General features: G+C 34.7%; 1 protein-coding gene across 13 annotated transcripts in view; it reads left to right on the top strand.

Moving 5' to 3' along the window:
• RALYL (RALY RNA binding protein like) overlaps positions 1-19430 on the top strand; it is an 877709-nt gene that overhangs the window by 714681 nt on the left and 143598 nt on the right. For all 13 annotated transcript variants that reach the window (XM_082363566.1, XM_082363568.1, XM_082363574.1 and 10 more), the window contains one exon: positions 7003-7166. In XM_082363566.1, the coding sequence (XP_082219692.1) occupies positions 7003-7166 (164 nt within the window). The remainder of the gene's footprint in view (positions 1-7002; positions 7167-19430) is intronic.

Raw genomic sequence — 19430 nt, 5'->3', positions numbered from 1 at the left:
GTCAGTGCTAATAGTTTTATCCACACTAATTCAGCCTTAGTTATTCTCTGCTTGTAGTTATGGTTATTTTTTTTTTCTCTTTTTACTAGTGGTGCAAACATGGGCAACTTATTTAATACCACAAAAACTATTGTCTCATCTATGAAGTGAGCATGAAATTAATGCCTACCCCATAAGATTGTTCTGAGGATTAAATGAAGTAGCATATTTTTATGACCTGCATTATGCCTGGTATGTTTTTTGTGCTTAATCCATGTTAGCTACTAGTAACTGTTAACAGTAACCATTAACAGTGATGGAGAATATGTTTCTTATACTGTTATTCATGTAGCAGTATCCCTATAACTGAGCAATACACTGGTTGCTCAGTTGTCCTTCCATAATTGTCCATTGTGACACCTCTGGATCGTTCTGTTTGCATTGTTTTCCCTCCTCTTACCCCCCAGAACATTCTAGTTGGAGCTGAACACTCTTATCTGCAGAGAGAGACCATTCAGTTATTTCCGTTAACTCCATGCTGCTTGGTTTTCTGTCAGGAAAACGGAAATCATATAGTTATGTTGAACAAGGAGAATTGTTTGTAAAAACTTTCTAACTATGTATTAAGTAACTGAAAAGGCAAAAACAAATAAACAACAACAATAAAACCCACAATGGTATGATGGAGTTAGCAAACTACAGGAAGCAGCTACCACCTCTAGGGTTGGGGAAACAGAGGAAAAGATGGGATTATCAAATATCACTGTAGAAAAGGGGATTTGCACAACTCACAATGTGAGTAGGAGGTTCTGCTTAGCTGCTTCTGCTGTATCTGAGTGCAGAGGGGGAACCCGTGGGGCTGGAACCCAGACCTCTAAGGAGGCAGTACCAACTGGTGCCAGGGTCTCTGAGGAAGTGTGAAGACTGTTCTGCAAATGTTGCAAAATTACTCAAACTGGATTCAGTTGCTACTACTGGAATGAATTTTTGCTGCCAGGGTAAAGAAACAAGTCTAGAGTAACTCTGACAAGAACAGCGACCCAAAACAAAAACAGGAAGCTAAACAGGAAGGGTCGAGTCCTCTCTTCCTCTTCCAGTCTCCTTCTCAGGTTCTTAATTGGCTGAGCCTAGCAAGGAGCCAGCTGGCTCCCACAGAAATGTGGTTTGCAGACTCCCAACCCGAGATGTGACTAAATGTCTCACATAAGCTGAGAGACAATATCTTAATAAATAACATTGATTTACATCCTATTGTTAGACTACTTCTGCCAGGTTTGGGAATTCTAATGTAATTGGGGATTTTCAACCCTTAAACTCTTTCAGCTTAGAAAACTTCTCTACACAAAGTTCCATCTTAATGTGATTGTTTTGGTACATTTATCCAGCAGTAACTTTTCCAAAAACTAATTTAGTGTCTATCCATGGTTTCAGGGATCATGAAGAGTATCACTAAATAATAGAATTGAGTGGTTAATCTAAACTTTCATTTTTTATATTGCACAAAGAATTACCCAATAATTTACAGTATTCAGTGGCATTGTCTTTTAAAAGGTCAAGTGTGACTCTACATGAAGAACATCACATGTTATTAAAATGAAACATAAATATATATACTCTTCCAAGTAAAGTTTAAGGAGAAGTATACCTAAAATTATATTGAACACCCCCAAGGAATGTTTTCAATTTCTGAGATATTAGCAGTTTTAATCCAACCTTTTTTCAATAGTATCAGGAAAGGCACTGAGTCATTTATAACCTCCAGTAATGAGTAAACATGTATTGACAGAGAAAAAGAAATGCCAGAGCTGCTTTACCATATAAAAAACATATATATATATATATATATATATATATATCAGTAATTCAAAATCTGTATTGTTCAGACCTGGATCCATTTTGACCTTGTGTAAATTAACATAAGAGAAGCTACCAGAGTTGAAGTTAATGAAAAAAACTCTGTCAAGTTGCACTTGTCTCAGATCATTGATTATAGAGCACAGTATATATTCATGAATACTGGAAAAACATATTAGCAAGAAGCAACTTCTGTTTCATTGTGCAAATTTAAATTACCATCTGGTAGAATGGGATTCCACCTAAAACATTTGGAAACCATAGCATGGCCCAGTTGACAAAGGGTGTGATTTGGAGTTAGAAGCAAGTTTCAGTCCTCAGTGTGCGTGTGTTGACTGGTTAAACTTGGGGGAAGTCATCTCATCCCTTTTTCACAGGCTTCCTTCATGGGCAAAATGACTTAGCAATACACACATTACAGAATTGTAAGAATTAAATAGGAGAATAATTTTATTGATTTATAACCTCACCATTGCTATTTAATTGCATACACTTTTTAACTACCCAAAGCTGTATACAAGATATAGAAGACAGCAAAATTGTACAAAATATAAAGATTAAGTTAAGATCAAAATATTGCCAAAAAAAGATCATTGACAATGTCAGTAAGCCCGTTAAAATCATGTTCAAGAAGCATTTGGACAAGATTGGGGATGGAGCCCGATGTGGGGTGGGGTGTTGACAGGGGTGGCTTCACTGAAAATCTTGGAAAAGTTTAGTGAGAAAAAAAAAGAAATGAGAATTACTCATTGACTGGTCTCAAGTGAAGTGTGCCTTTAAAAAGTATTTTTGGATTCAGTTGTAACCAAAAGCTTATTTGAAGTCAAGGTAGAAATTATAAACAGAATTCTGAGTAGTTCAAACAGTGTAGAAAACAGATATACTAATAGGCTAGAATCATTCATGTGGATTTCAAATATATCCTTTCTTAAAAATGAATAGGCACCTTAATTTGGTTTTATAGACTATGTTTATCAGAATTTAAGTATGCTGAAGACAGAAGGGTGCAAGGTTGAATCAAGACAGAGGTGGAAATCTTCTTTGGTTCTAGAGTTAATTATCTTCATTTATCTGCTAAAAGACCCCAGTGAGAACACGGCCCTGAATTTGTTGTCAGATTTTGGCTCTGGGCAGGCCTGTTATTTAACCCTAAGTCCAGACTACATTGTTTGGTTAGCATTTAACCACATAGGGACTGTAAGTTTGGGTTCATAAATAAGGAAAATGAAAAACTCTTTTTTATGAGGGACATTTAGAAGAAAACAGGTAAGTATTGCTTCTTAAATTACTATTTATCTAAATGAAATTTTAGTGTTCAGTGTAATATGCACATATTACATTTTCAAATTTTTTTCACAAATTTTAAAATCACATTGGTTGACAGTGAAAAATAAGCATCAAGTCAAAAGTCCATCAATCAAATAATGATTTATTAGACTGTGGTGTATCTACTGGAGAAAATGCACCACAGCAATTAAAATAAACATTAGGAAGACCATTTAGCAAACTTGAGAAACGTTTTTAATATAAACCAAAGAGAATTAGCCAGGATACATGACTGTATATATATTATGTTTTCAATTATGTGAAAAATATGGATGCTTGTGGAAAAAAATATTAGAGAATGACAGTAGTTGTTTTAGGGTGAGAGATTGGAAGTTGTTTTTTTCCCATGTATTTTTTTCTGAAAATACATGTAAATGTTGCTTTATTATTGTTGAAGTTTAATAATAATAAACTTTTAGTAAAAACAAGAATTCAAAATTATATTCATTTTATATGTCAATATGCCATTAAATTGTCTTTGTCCAAAAAGCAACTTATTAAAATAACTAATATCCTTATTCTTTCTAGAGACAAGGTATGTCTATTTTTATCAAGTAAATCAATATTAAAATTGTTTACCAGTTTTTAGCTTTTGCTTGATAATGAAATTATACATGAAATAATGATAATGATATTATTAAAGAAAAAAAATTCCAAACAAGAAATGGGGACATGAAAAGTAGAAATATTTATTCAATAAAATAGACCCTCAAACTTCCTCAATTGGTTGTTTTTATTAAAATCTGACTACATTTATATTATTTACTGATTGAAAGTAAGTCTTTTAAAGTTTTTATTTTAAAATAGACCTTAGGGAAGGGAGAATTATGTGTTTGACTTCATTATAAATCATTATCTATTTGACCTGTAAACATTATGGGAAAAACAGTATTCTAACAATATTAGGGGAAATGAAGGACCATTACAGAAAAGGAAAGGGAACATAATTCTGGGAGTGGAAGAACAAAAAACCAAGAGGAAGGAAGAAATTTTAAGCTTTTAACTGACCTTGGAGATTTGGATTCCATTTAATTCTATTGTATGGCAATTTTTGTTGGACTATTTTCTTTGATTTGCTATAGACAGGATTCTGATGAGAAAGCCAATGCTTGTGCCTCCTTCACAGGCTGCCTTTCACCTACTTCCTTCTGTATTTAGAAGAGCCCCTACATCTCATCTTGCAATCCCAGAAAACTGACCCCTTCCCATCCTTATCTTGTTATGTTTTTATGCTTTAGGACAATACCCAGTCTTCCTTCTTTTTATTTCTGGTAAACTCAACTTTGCCCAGTGAAAATTAACAAACACCCCAACTCCATTAAAATCTAAAATGATGTTCTCACATGAAATGCCCGTTTAGCTTTGTTTGTATATTACAATATCACTTTTTAAAAATTAAGTTCTGATGCCGCATATCTTCCCAACACAGTGACAGAATGAATTGGTAAAACCTGATTCCACGGTGATAAAGGAGTCATGTTTCTTTGAAGCAACACATCAAAATATTCAGAGAACAAGGGCTACTTCCTATAGGAATTTACAACAAAGAACACAACACACACTGAGCATTTTGCTAAAATGTACATCCTATACTAAAAGTATGTCACAAGTACAGTGAACAAAGGCATCTCTCTTTTCTCCACAGGAGAGCAGGCCTGGCCAACACTGGAAGCTTTGTAATCTCTGTTTGGGGGGAAGCAATAGAAATATTGATAAACATTGCAGTTAAAATATTATTGAATTTTATTGTAATTGAAGTAGCAGTGAATATGGTGACTTTACTTGGCCTGCATTTCCAGTATAGTATTCTTACATCATTATATATTTTAGTTGTGCTTTAGAAATTTTCTTAACCCAGTGTATAGATTAGTTTATTTAATGAACCTGCTAAATTGCATTTTCAAGTCCTGGGGAAATTGTTCCTCCAAAAGCGCTTGCCGTTCATCTCAAGCAGCAACTTCTACCCTGGGAGAGATCAGTCAATTGTCATATTTCTTTTCGCTCAATAGCTTTGGGTGTTGTAGCTCATGAAAAGTGCCTTAGTATCTTGGTTCACTGACTTAAGCTGCTCTGTGATTTCAACTTATAAATAAGTAATGTAGACTTTGTTTTGTGATTGAAATGAGGGGCAGGCTTAGTTGACCCTTTTGATTTTCCAGCCCTTAGTGGTATGAATGAGATTTACAACCCTTTTCAGCTTCATACTGTCTGTATCTTTTGAAGTAAACTATAATGTGTTGACATCAATGACCTGCTCTTTGCTGGCAGTTCTTTGGCTCTAATGGACTTTGCTTATGCGCAGAGGATGACACCTCTCTTGAATTCTGTCTCATTTCATTTATTTTCCTTTCCAGACATCTCTTAGTATTTCCCTAGCATGTTTCCAAATCATTTTTGGACAGTTTAGCTCTCTAATGTAGAAGACATTCCTAGTACTAAGTTCTGCTTTAAAGGTGTTTTATATACAACTTTTCTTCTCCATAGTGTCATAGTTTTCAATGTTTATGAATGAATATTTGGAAACCAGCCTATCTTGTTATTATATTTCATATACTATTTTCCAAAAAGAGGTGATCATATTTCCATCTGTATGTGTAAATGAGATGTAATTTTATGAAATAACCTATTATAAAAGGTTTTAGATATTTTAAAATTTAAAACTGTTCTAGTTTTCTCATTTCTGTCTTTCCCATTATTTTTATTGACTGTTTTAAAGCAGTTATGAGAATGTAATCCATATAATGGTGTCACAGTAAACTACATAATAATCATCATTCTAAGTCAATAACACGATTTTCTTTATAGTGGACAAAGTAATAATACCTCTGGTTCACTGGCAAATAGAATATATATATCATATTTTTTTCTCTGACCCTTTTATTCTGCTCAAATGTGCTAAGTCACACAAAAATTTGTTATGTGTATGCAGTATAAATAATATGAAACTTTGAATCTATTAATTATATATTTATATAAATGCATAAATATTCTTATACTTTTGATTCCTTTCATTGTTTAATGGAAATGCCTTGGTTGTAGTGAATACAATTTCTCACTTTTTAGCAGAAGCTTCAAAGAATTTTACTGGTATTCTTTTTTTTTAGAGAATTTTTTAATAGCTAACTACAAATATCTCTAGTCTCAATTTGCATGTCTATCAAATGGTCAGAATAGTAAAAAGTTATCCTGATAAATATTTCCCACCAGTTCTTTAGTCAACAAAGGTTTGTCCTCATGCTACCGGCATTTCATTCAAACTCAGCCTCCTTTTTTTCTGTAGTCAGCTGAGCCTTTCATTACTTAAGGAAGTCCTTATAGAGAGGTAAGGAACAATATTGATTTGTCTCTTATAGCTGCCCTCTTTAAACTAGATATACTCCTATTTTTTTTTTTTCCTTCTGAGCTGTTTTCTGATCATACAGTAATTTTCTTTTCTTTGTCCCTGATTCTGCATGGTCTATTCCTCCATTCACACTTATGTGCTAATAAGTATCTGATGTGTTAAAGGAAGATTTCTGTTCCTAAAATGGATAAATCTGTTAAATCAAGCAAAGAAATATACTTGGGAATGAAGGTCGACATAATTTCAACGTATTGAAAAGCTCCTTGTTCTCTCATACCTTAAAAATGAGTTCATATTAAGGGTCAGATTCTAATGCCCAGAAAGCATAGACTATATTAGCATCCTATTTCTTTAGTGAAAAATGAATCTTCTTGAGGACAACAATGATAACAAAAGCATTTACTGACATTTTTTACAAGGCCATTCTCTTAATCGTCTCACACATTTGATAGAACACTTAGGCATAAACCAATTCTCAGCCACGTTTGTATTTTGTGAAGGTTATTTGATTACCATGGGCGTGTGCCTCCACCTCCCCGCGCAGTAATTCCACTGAAGCGTCCCAGAGTGGCTGTAACAACAACTCGCAGGGGGAAAGGAGTCTTTTCCATGAAAGGGGGATCAAGATCTACTGTCAGTGGATCTTCTTCATCAGGCTCTAAATGTAAGTATCTTCTTTATTTTATTTCTCTTTATAGAAGGGTGGGGATACTTATCACTGCATGAATGTCTATACTCAATAAATTAATCAATGATTATGGAGCATTTGCTGTGTACAATGTATGAGAGGAATGTAAAATGGATAAGAAATGGTCTCTGCTTTCCACTACACTACACTGCAGTAGAAAACTGTTTTATTAGAGCAAATAACATGCTCTTGGCCCACCTAGCTTGTGACATATTGAAGTCTTGAAATATAACATGTTGCTTTTAATGAAGAAAAAAATTCACTTCAAAATAGAGTGCATATAGTATCTTTTCAGGGAAACAGCATGCAAATTCAATGCATGTTTCGAATATTTGAGCACTGGGATAATTAAGATAGGCATAGTAGATAGGTTAAAAGGGTAACTTTCCGTACTATTCTAAATCATGAGAATTATGTGTCTGAAAACATGTAATGTCATAAAAAATAATATTTATATAATTTCACATTAATTAGTAAAAAGTAGAGATACAAACTTCCCAATTAAACACATTGCTAAATTTTTATATGGACAGATTCAGAAAACTCTAATTTATTAGTAGAATATTATTCCTAAGGAAAGGATAGCAAAATTTCTTGCATTTCTTGAGATTACATTCTACAGAGAAGAGACAGACAAGTGTAAGCAAAGTAAAATCTGAGGTGTTACACAGTAGATCATCACTATGTCAAAGAATACAGTAGAAAAAAGTTGGGAGCACTGTATTTCAGGGGATGGTATATGACTGCCTCTCTGATGAGGTGGCATTTCAGCAGAGACCTCATGGAAGTAAGGGAGTGAGAGGGTGGGCTTGAAGCTATCAAGGGTAGAGTGTCTGGGTAGAGTGAATGGTCAGTGCAGAGATCTTACATTGGAACAAGAAACCAGTGCAGCAGAGGGAGAAAGAGGAAATTACGCAGGAAATAAGGTAGAGGGAGGGCGAGTTCCAGGGAAGCTTGTCAGGCCATTGTAGGGATTTTATAGTTACTCTGCATCTCAATCTTTCAAGACAAATAAGGCAAATACCGTTATTCCAATGTCACTGATGAGTAAGCACAGAGAAGTTCACATAGTTAGTAAATGGTAGGGCCAACACTAGAACCCATGTTTTTTCATTTTCATCCCTATATACTATCTACTCTAGAACATTGCCTTTTGTCTTAGTCCCATCAGAAATACTAAGAGAGAACGCTCTTGAAATACTTTGTTTTTACATGAGAATGTGCAAGAAGTAGTTATCGGAAGCACTAATGTTTCCGGTAACTAAGTTTTGTGCACTCAGAATTTGACTTAGCTAATATAACCTAAATAGCAAATTACATAGATTTACAGTTCCCTATGTACTGACTTATCCATTTATCTAATTACTCTATGAATAAAAATGTGAATTCCCTTTTTGAGTCTTAGTAATAAAAGAAAATGAGTTTCTGCAACAATCTCTAAACAATCTTATATGCTCTCTGAGTATTGTCAAAAGCAAAGAAGTTTCTTGAATTTGGTTCTTGCTGCGGAAAATTGAACATTGAATTGCCTGCTAGGTTTATAGAAGACGTTTTTACCCTAGTAGTGTTAACTTAATTTCAAATAGAAATATCTTTCTTTGCCCTGTATCACTTTTAAAACAATGTTTACCAATGGGAACATTATTGATATTTTGGCCATGGCAATTCTACATTGTGTAAGAGTATTCCGAGCTTTGCAGAACATTTAGCATCCCTGATCTCCAAACCTGAAAGGCCAACAGCACTCCTCAGTCTTTGTAACAACCATGCGTACCCTTATACATTTCTAAATCTTCCTTAAGGAGATGGTATCACCCTGGTTTAGAACCAATGGATGGTGGCCATTCTTGGGCAAGAGCAATTTCGTATAACTCAGCCACTTGATTGCCATAAAACACAGTGATGCAGAGAAGAGTGGTATTTTACAATGGTTATTTTGATGTAAATATCTTAATATTCAAATGCTTAAGCTGCATTTGGCCATTTTATTTTTGATTTCTAGTTTTCTTGGGTCATGGAGAGAGAATGGGAATTATAAAATCTTTTTTAAGGATCTTATTAAGAATTTCTCTTGGTTTCATAATAATGAGATTTTGTAAATGGAAAATAGGATATATTTTCTGCTTTTAGTATAATACTATGTGTTTGTTTTACCTTGTTGATTGTATCATCCAATCCTCTGTAGAATTTGTTCTTTTGTGGCAAATTGATATGTCAAATTCTGAAAGTGATTGTTTGAAAATCCTCTACCAGATAGTGACTTTATAAAGTTCTTCTTTTCTTCAGGTTTTATTTTATATCCCACATTGCTTGGATGGTTTTTATATGATGTTTTATAATAATAAGAGGAGAAAAATAATAGCTAACTTTTGTTGGTGTTTGTTCTATGATAACTATTGTTTTAAACATATATTTTTTATATATTAGTACATATAAATTCATTTAAATATATTAATTTTACATATATTAATTCATTTGTTTCTCATAACTGCCTATAAGTGAAGTATTATTATCATTCCCATTTTATAGGTGTAGAAAATGAGGCATAGAAAAGTTAAGGAATATCCCTAAAGTCACAGACCTATTTAATAACAGAGCCAGGAACTACAGCCTGTTTCTAGAGCATCTGTGTCTAGAGTATAGGCTCTTTAGTCTGTGCCCTTTTCAATACTGCCTCTCTATAACTTCCTGGAGAATCGTAACTTTTACATTTATATAATATCTCATTTACTATCTTTAGCCTAGAATTTTACTCTGTTTGATACTTTGCTTGATCCTTTACTGATAAGGCTCTCTTTTGGTTTGCATTTCCCTAATATATCCATTTATTCTCCACCTTTCTTTGTTGTTAGTTTCCTGGGGCAGGTGTAATAAATTATTACCAACTGAATCATTTAACAACAGATATTTGGAGGCTGAATGTCTGAAATCAAGGTGTCAGCAGAGCTGTGCTCTGTCTCTGGAAGTTCTAGCGGACAGTTTGTTCTGCGCCTTTGTCTCAGCTTCTGGTATGCTGGCAATCTTTGGCATTTCTTGGTTTACTGACACACCACTCCAATCTCTGCTTCCATGATCACATGGTCTTCTCCCATGTCTTTGTGTCTGTGTCTCTTTTCCTTCTCTTATGAAGACACTAGTTATACTAGATTAAGACTCACCTTAATGACCTCATTGTGATTACATCTGCAAAGATGTATTTCCAACTAAGGTCACATTTACAGGCACTGGAGATGAGGACTTCAACATATCTTTTGGTAGAATATTTTAACACATAACACTGTCACTTTATTTTTGCATATTTCCTAAAACAACATATATCTGGATCTTGTTTTTTTTTTTTTTTTTTTTTTTAAACATCTTTATTGAAGTATAATTGCCTTACAATGGTGTTAGCTTCTGCTTTATAACAAAGTGAATCAGTTATACATATACAATATGTTCCCATTTCTCTTCCCTCTTGCATCTCCCTCCCTCCCACCCTCCCCATCCCACCCCTCTAGGTGGTCACAAAGCACCGAGCTGATATCCCTGTGCTATGCGGCTGCTTCCCACTAGCTATCTATTTTACATTTGGTAGTGGATATATGTCCATGACACTCTCTTACCCTGTCACATCTCACCCCACCCCCTCCCCATATCCTCAAGTCCATTCCCTAGTAGGTCTGTGTCTTTATTCCCGTCTTGCCACTAGGTTCTTCATGGCCTTTTTTTTTTTTTTTTCCTTAGATTCCGTATATATGTGTTAGCATACTGTATTTGTTTTTCTCTTTCTGACTTACTTCACTCTGTATGACAGACTCTAACTCCATCCACCTCATTACAAATACCTCCATTTCATTTCATTTTATGGCTGAGTAATATTCCATTGTATATATGTGCCACATCTTCTTTATCCATTCATCTGTCGATGGACATTTAGGTTGCTTCCATGTCCTGGCTATTGTAAATAGAGCTGCAATGAACATTTTGGAACATGACTCTTTTTGACCTATGGTTTTCTCAGGGTATATGCCCAGTAGTGGGATTGCTGGGTCGTATGGTAGTTCTATTTGTAGTTTTTTAAGGAACCTCCATACTGTTCTCCATAGTGGCTGTATCAATTTGCATTCCCACCAACAGTGCAAGAGTGTTCCCTTTCCTCCACACCCTCTCCAGCATTTATTGCTTCTAGATTTTTTGATGATGGCCATTCTGACCGGTGTGAGATGATATCTCATTGTAGTTTTGATTTGCATTTCTCTAATGATTAATGATGTTGAGCATTCTTTCATGTGTCTGTAGGCCATCTGTATATCTTCTTTGGAGAAATGTCTATTTAGGTCTTCTGCCCATTTTTGGATTGGGTTGTTCGTTTTTTTCTTATTGAGCTGCATGAGCTGCTTGTAAATCTTGGAGATTAATCCTTTGTCAGTTGCTTCATTTGCCAATATTTTCTCCCATTCTGATGGTTGTCTTTTGGTCTTGTTTATGGTTTCCTTTGCTGTGCAAAAGCTTTTAAGTTTCATTAGGTCCCATTTGTTTATTTGTGTTCTTATTTCCATTTCTCTGGGAGCTGGGTCAAAAAGAATCTTGCTGTGATGTATGTCATAGAGTGTTCTGCCTATGTTTTCCTCTAAGAGTTTGATAGTGTCTGGTCTTACACTTAGGTCTTTAATCCATTTTGAGTTTATTTTTGTGCATGGTGTCAGGGAGTGTTCTAATTTCATACTTTTACATGTAGCTGTCCAATTTTCCCAGCACCACTTATTGAAGAGGCTGTCTTTTCTCCATTGTATTGGATCTTGTTTTTGAAAGCAACATGAAAGTCTTTGTTTTTTGCAGGGAAATTTAAAACTTTTACATTTATTTTATTAACTAATCTATTGGATTATTTTTCTTCCATCCTAATTCCAAGTATTTAACTTATTGTTTCCTCTTTTCTTCCTTTCCTTATGCTTGCTTAATGAATTTTCTTTTATTTCCTATCTATTCCCTCTCAACTGCCTTAATTTGTATATTCTACTAGGCCTCTCTATTTCATTAGTGGCTATTAAATATTAAACATTTATAGATAAAACCTATTTCTCTCTTAAAATCAAACAATAGCTATGCTAACTCCCATCCAACATGAACTTTACTTTTTTTACCTGTTTAAAAAAATTTTTATTGGAGTATAGTTGCTTTAAAATGTTGTGTTAGTTTCTACTGTACAGCAAAGTGAATCAGCTATACGTGTATATATATCCCTTCTTTTTTGGATTTCCTTCCAATTTAGGTCACCAGAGAGCACTGAGTAGAGTTCCCTGTGCTATACAGTAGGTCTCATTAGTTATCTATTTTATACATAGTATCAATAGTGTATATATGTCAGTCCTAATCTCCCAATTCATCCCCCCATTCCCCCTTGGTATCTGTACGTTTGTTCTCTACGTGTGTCTCTGTATCTGCTTTGTAAATAAGATCGTCTATACCAATTTTTTCATATTCCATATATATGCATTAATATACAACATTTGTTTTTCTCTTTCTGACTCCCTTCACTCTGTATGACAGTCTCTAGGTCCATCCACATCTCTACAAATGACCTAATTTCGTTCCTTTTTATGGCTGAGTAATATTCCATTGTATATATGTACCACTACTTTATCCATTCCTCTGTTGATGGACATTTAGGTTGCTTCCATGTCCTGACTATTGTAAATAGTGCTGCTATGAACATTGGGGTGCATGTGTCTTTTTGAATTATGGTTTTCTCAGGGTATAAGCCAGGTAGTGGGATTGCTGGGTCACATGGTAGTTCTAATTTTAGTTTTTTAAGGAACCTCCATACTGTTCTCCATAGTGGCTACATCAATTTACATTCCCACCAACAGTGCAAGAGTGTTCCCTTTTCTCTACATCCTCTCCAGCATTCATTGAAGGTAGATTTTGTGATCAGGGCCATTCTGACCAGTGTGAGGTGATATCTCATTGTAGTGTTGATTTGCATTTCTCTAATAATTAGTGACGTTGAGCATCTTTTCATGTGTTTGTTAGCCATCTGTATGTCTTCTTTGGAGAAATGTCTATTTAGGTCTTTGGCCCATTTTTTGATTGGGTTGTTTGTTTTTTTGATATTCAGCTGCATGAGTTGCTTGTATATTTTGGAGATTAATACTTTGTTAGTTGCTTTATTTGCAAATATTTTCTCCCATTCTGAGGGTTGTCTTTTCGTCTTGTTTATGGTTTCCTTTGCTGTGCAAAGGCTTTTAAGTTTAATTAGGTCCCATTTGTTTATTTTTGTTTTTATTCCCATTACTCTAGGTGGTGGGTCAAAAAAGATCTTCCTGTGATTTATGTCAAAGACTGTTCTGCCCATGTTTTCCCCTAAGAGTTTTATAGAGTCTGGCCTTACAGTTAGGTCTTTAATCTATTTTAAGTTTATTTTTGTGTATGGTGTTAGGGAGTGTTCTAATTTCATTTCATTCTTTTACATGCAGCTGTCCAGTTTTCCAGGCATCACTTATTTAAGAGGCTGTCTTTGCTCCATTGTATATTCTGGTCTCCTTTGCCAGGACATGAACTTTACAAAGCTTCTATTTCATCACTCCCAAACCACCTTACCTTCTCCTCCACCACCCTTCTCTGCCATAGAAGCTCAAGTTTTATACATAAACATTAGACTTTTAGCTTCCAGCTTCTGTTAAATATTTATGTATTTTATATCTTTTCTTTCTCATATACTCTGTACTTAGTGCTTCTTTGACCACTCCAAGTGTCTGTTATCATTACTACCCATTAGGACTTAATTTAAAATTTTGTAAGATTTTTTTAGTTATATCCATTCTCCTTTAATTCTTAGTTTTTAGGTTGCTTCTAAAATAATTACTTCGGGTAAACTGATAACATAATTTCTGAATCTATGCATGCCTAGAGAAGTCTTTATTTTTCCCCACATATGCATAGTTTGACTTGGTCTAAATTATTTAATTATATTTCTTTTTCTCTTAATATCCCATGTACAATATCCCAACATCTTAACCACTTCTAGTATTCCACTTAAATACTGTTGTTTGTATCATTCTCTATCCTTTGTTAGTATTTTCTTTCTCTCAGCTCATAAATCTCAGCAAGAAGTATCTAGAAGTATATCTTTTATCAATTTTCCTTTGGACTTTATGAACCTTTTGAAAATGAAGGTTCTAATCTTTTTGGAGGGGAGAAGGATCTACTTGGAGGCGGCATAATGTGTGGTATCTGGGACAGAGCACTCAACATGGCAGGGCACTGCCAGCATTCTTTGTATTTCCCTCAGTGGAGATTCAGAGGCATTGCTTTTAGTAATATTTGTTAAATTCTAAATATATATTAAACAATTCCCCATATTAAACTTATATTTCACAATTAGAGTATAAAGAAATAATTGGTTAAAATAAACATACGTGCGGTTCTTATATTAAGTGAAACCAACCAAAGCACATATATATAATGTGTGAATTTAATGGAGATGAAGTATATTTAACTTATTGAATGGAGAGCAGAAATGTGAAAAAAATTTAGAAATGGAGAACAAAGAAAAACAGGATTGAATATTAGGTTTAACTAGCAGGCCTTTTTTTTTTTTAATTAACTTTTCTTATTTATTTATTTATCTATTTATATTGAGACACAATTGACATATAACATTGTGTAAGTTTAAGGTGTACAATGTGTTGATCTGATACATTTATACATTGCAATATGACTACCATCAGAGTTCTAGCTAACACCTCTATCATGTCACATAATTATCATTTCTTTTTCTTTTTTTTTAACATCATTTTTAGAGTATAATTGATTTACAAAGGTGTGTCAGTTTCTGCCTTATCACAAAGTGAATCAGTTATACATATACATATGTCCCCATATCTCTTCCCTCTTGCATCTCCCTCCCTCCCACCCTCCCTATCCCACCCCTCTAGGTGATCACAAAGCACTGAGGTGATCTGCCTGTGCTATGCGGCTGCTTCCCACTAGCTATCTATTTTACGTTTGGTAGTGTATATATGTACATGGCACTCTCTCACTTTGTCCCAGCTTACCCTTCCCCCTCCCTGTATGCTCCAGTCCACTCTCTAGTAGGTCTGCATCTTTATTCCCATCTTGAACCTAGGCTCTTCTGAACAGTTTCTTTCTTTTTTTTTTTTTTTTTAGATTCCATATATATGTGTTAGCATATGGTATTTGTTTTTCTCTTCCTGACTTACTTCACTCTGTATGACAGTCTCTAGGTCCATCCACCTCAGTACAAATACCTCCATTTCATTTCTTTTTATGGCTGAGTAATATTCCATTGTATATATGTTCCACATCTTCTTTATCCATTCAAATGTTGATGGAAACTTAGGTTGCTTCCATGTTCTGGCTATTGTAAATAGAGCTGCAATGAACATTTTGGTACATGACTCTTTTTGAATTATGGTTTTCTCAGGGTATATGCCCAGTAGTGGGATTGCTGGGACGTATGGTAGTTTTATTTTTAGTTTTTTTAAGGAACCTCCATACTGTTCTCCATAGTGGCTGTATCAATTTACATTTCCACCAACAGTGCAAGAGGGTTCCCTTTTCTCCACACCCTCTCCAGCATTAACTGTTTGTAGATTTTTTTATGATGATCATTCTGACTGGTGTGAGATGATATCTCATTGTAGTTTTGATTTTCATTTCTCTAATGATTAATGATGTTGAGCATTCTTTCATGTGTTTGTTGGCGATCTGTATATCTTCTTTGGAGAAATGTTTATTTAGGTCGTCTGCCCATTTTTGGAATGGGTTGTTTGTTTTTTTGATATTGAGCTGCATGAGATGCTTGTATGTTTTGGAGATTAATCCTTTGTCAGATGCTTCATTTGCAAATATTTTCTCCCATTCTGAGGGTTGTCTTTTCGCCTTGATTATGGTTTCCTCTGCTGTGCAAAAGCTTTTAAGTTTCATTAGGTTACATTTGTTTATTTTTGTTTTTATTTCCATTTCTCGAGGAGGTGGATCAAAAAGGATCTTGCTGTGATTTATGTCATAGAGTGTTCTGCCTATGTTTTCCTCTAAGAGTTTGATAGTGTCTGGCATTATATTTAGGTCTTTAATCCATTTTGAGTTTATTTTTGCGCATGGTGTTAGGGAGTGTTCTAATTTCATACTTTTACATGTACCTGTCCAGTTTTCCCAGCACCACTTATTGAAGAGGCTGTCTTTTCTCCACTGTATATGCTTGCCTCCTTTATCAAAGATAAGTTGACCATATGTGCATGGGTTTAGCTCTGGGGTTTCTATCCTGTTCCATTGATCTCTGTTTCTGTTTTTGTGCCAGTACCAAACTGTCTTGATTACTGTAGCTTTGTAATATAGTCTGAACTCAGGCAGCCTGATTCCCCCAGCTCCATTTTTCGTTCTCAAGATTGCTTTGGCTCTTCGGGTTCTTTTGTGTTTCCATACAAATTGTGAAATTTTTTGTTCTAGTTCTGTGAAAAATGCCAGTGGCAGTTTGATAGAGATTGCATTGAATCTGTAGATTGCTTTGGGTAGTAGCGTCATTTTCACAATGTTGATTCTTCCAATCCAAGAACATGGTATATCTCTCAATCTATTTGTATCATCTTTAATTTCTTTCATCAGTGTCTTATAATTTTCTGCATACAGGTCTTTTGTCTCCCTAGGTAGGTTTATTCCTAGATATTTTATTCTTTTTGTTGCAATGGTAAACGGGAGTGTTTTCTTAATTTCACTTTCAAATTTTTCTTCATTAGTGTATAGGAATGCAAGAGATTTCTGTGCATTAATTTTGTATCCTGCTACTTTACCAAACTCATTGATTAGCTCTAATACTTTTCTGGCAGCATCTTTAGGATTCTCTATGTATAGCATCATGTCATCTGCAAACAGTGACTGCTTTATTTCTTCTTTTCCAAATTTGGATTCCTTCTATTTCTTTTTCTTTTCTGATTGCTGTGGCTAAAACTTCCAAAACTATGTTGAATAGTAGTGGTGAGAGTGGGCAACCTTGTCTTGTTCCTGATCGTAGTGGAAATGGTTTCAGTTTTTCACGACTGAGGACGAAGTTGGCTGTGGGTTTGTCATATATGGCCTTTATTATGTTGAGGAAAGTTCCGTCTATGCCCACTTTCTGCAGGGTTTTTATCATAAATGGGTGTTTAATTTTGTCAACATCTTTCTCTGCATCGACTGAGATGATCATATGAATTTTCTCCTTCAATTTGTTAATATGGTGTATCACATTGATTGATTTGCCTATATTGAAGAAGCCTTGCATTCCTGGGATAAACCCCACTTGACCATGGTGCATGATGCTTTTAATGTTCTGTTAAATTCTGTTTGCTAGTATTTTGTTGAGGATTTTTGCATCTATGTTCATCAGTGATATTGGCCTGTAGTTTCCTTTCTTTGTGACATCTTTGTCTGGTTTTGGTATCAGGGTGATGGTGGCCTCGTAGAATGAGTTTGGGAGTTCTCCTCTCTCTGCAATATTTTGAAAGAATTTGAGAAGGATAGGTGTTAGCTCTTCTCTAAATATTTGATAGAATTCGCCTGTGAAGCCATCTGGTCCTGGGCTTTTGTTTGTTAGAAGATTTTTAATCACAGTTTCAATTTCAGTACTTGTGATTGGTCTGTTCATATTTTCTATTTCTTCCTGGTTCAGTCTCAGAAGGTTGTGCATTTCTAAGAATGTGTCCATTTCTTCCAGGTTGTCCATTTTATTGGCATAGAGTTGCTTGTAGTAATCTCTCATGATCATTTGTATTTCTGCAGTGTCAGTGGTTACTTCTCCTTTTTCATTTCTAATTCTATTGATTTGAGTCTTCTCCCTTTTTCTTTTGATGAGTCAGGCTAATGGTTTATCAATTTTGTTTATCTTCTCAAAGAATAAGCTTTTAGTTTTGTTGATCTTTACTATTGTCTCCTTCATTTCGTTTTCATTTATTTCTGATCTGATCTTTATCATTTCTTTCCTTCTGTTAGCTTTGGGTTTTTTTTTGTTCTTCTTTCTCTAATTGCTTTAGGTGCAAGGTTAGGTTGTTTATTCGAGATGTTTCCTGTTTCTCGGTGTAGGCTTGTATTGCTATAAACTTCCCTCTTAGAACTGCTTTTGATGTATTTCATAGGTTTTGGGTTGTCGTGTCTCCATTGTCATTTGTTTCTAGGTATTTTTTGATTTCCCCATTGATTTCTTCAGTGATCACTTCGTTATTAAGTAGTGTATTGTGTAGCCTCCTTGTGTTTGTATTTTTTACACATCTTTTCCTGTAATTGATATCTAGTATCATAGCATTGTGGTCGGAAAGGATACTTGATACGATTTCAAATTTCTTAAATTTACCAAGGCTTCATTTGTGACCCAAGATATGATCTATCCTGGAGAATGTTCCATGAGCACTTGAGAAAAATGTGTATTCTTTTGTTTTGGGGTGGAATGCCCTATAAATATCAATTAAGTCCATTATGTTTAATGTGTCATTTAAAGCTTGTGTTTCCTTATTTATTTTCATTTTGGATGATCTGTCCATTGGTGAAAGTGGGGTGTTAAATTCCCTACTATTATTGTGTTACGGTTGATTTCCCATTTTATGGCTCTTAGTATTTGCCTTATGTATTGAGGTGCTCCTATGTTGGGTGCATAAATATTTACAATTGTTATATCTTCTTCTTGGATCGATCCCTTGATCATTATATAGTGTCCTTCTTTGTCTCTTGTAATAGTCTTCATTTGAAAGTCTATTTTGTCTGATATGAGAATTGCTACTCCAGCTTTCTTTTGATTTCCATTTGCATGGAATATCTTTTTCCATCCCTTCACTTTCAGTCTGTATTTGTCCATAGGTCTGAAGTGGGTCTCTTGTAGACAGCATATATATGGGTCTTATTTTTGTATCCATTCAGCCAGTCTGTGTCTTTTGGTGGGAGCATGTAATCCATTTACATTTAAGGTAATTATTGATATGTATGTTCCTATTCCCATTTTCTTAAATGTTTTGGGTTTGTTATTGTAGGTGTTTTCCTCCTCTTGTGTTTCTTGCCTAGAGAAGTTCCTTTAACATTTGTTGTAAAGCTGGTTTGGTGGTGCTGAACTCTCTCAGCTTTTGCTTGTCTGTAAAGGTTTTGATTTCTCCATCAAATCTGAATGAGATCCTTGCTGGGTAGAGAAATCTTGGTTGTAGGATTTTCTCCTTCATCACTTTAAGTATATCCTGCCACTCGCTTCTGGCTTGAAGGGTTTCTACAGAAAGATCA

The sequence above is a fragment of the Balaenoptera borealis genome, assembly GCF_965194805.1.
Source record: "Balaenoptera borealis genome assembly, chromosome: 17".
Taxonomy (NCBI): Eukaryota; Metazoa; Chordata; class Mammalia; order Artiodactyla; family Balaenopteridae; genus Balaenoptera; species Balaenoptera borealis.
This window is presented reverse-complemented; position numbering and strand designations above follow the sequence as displayed.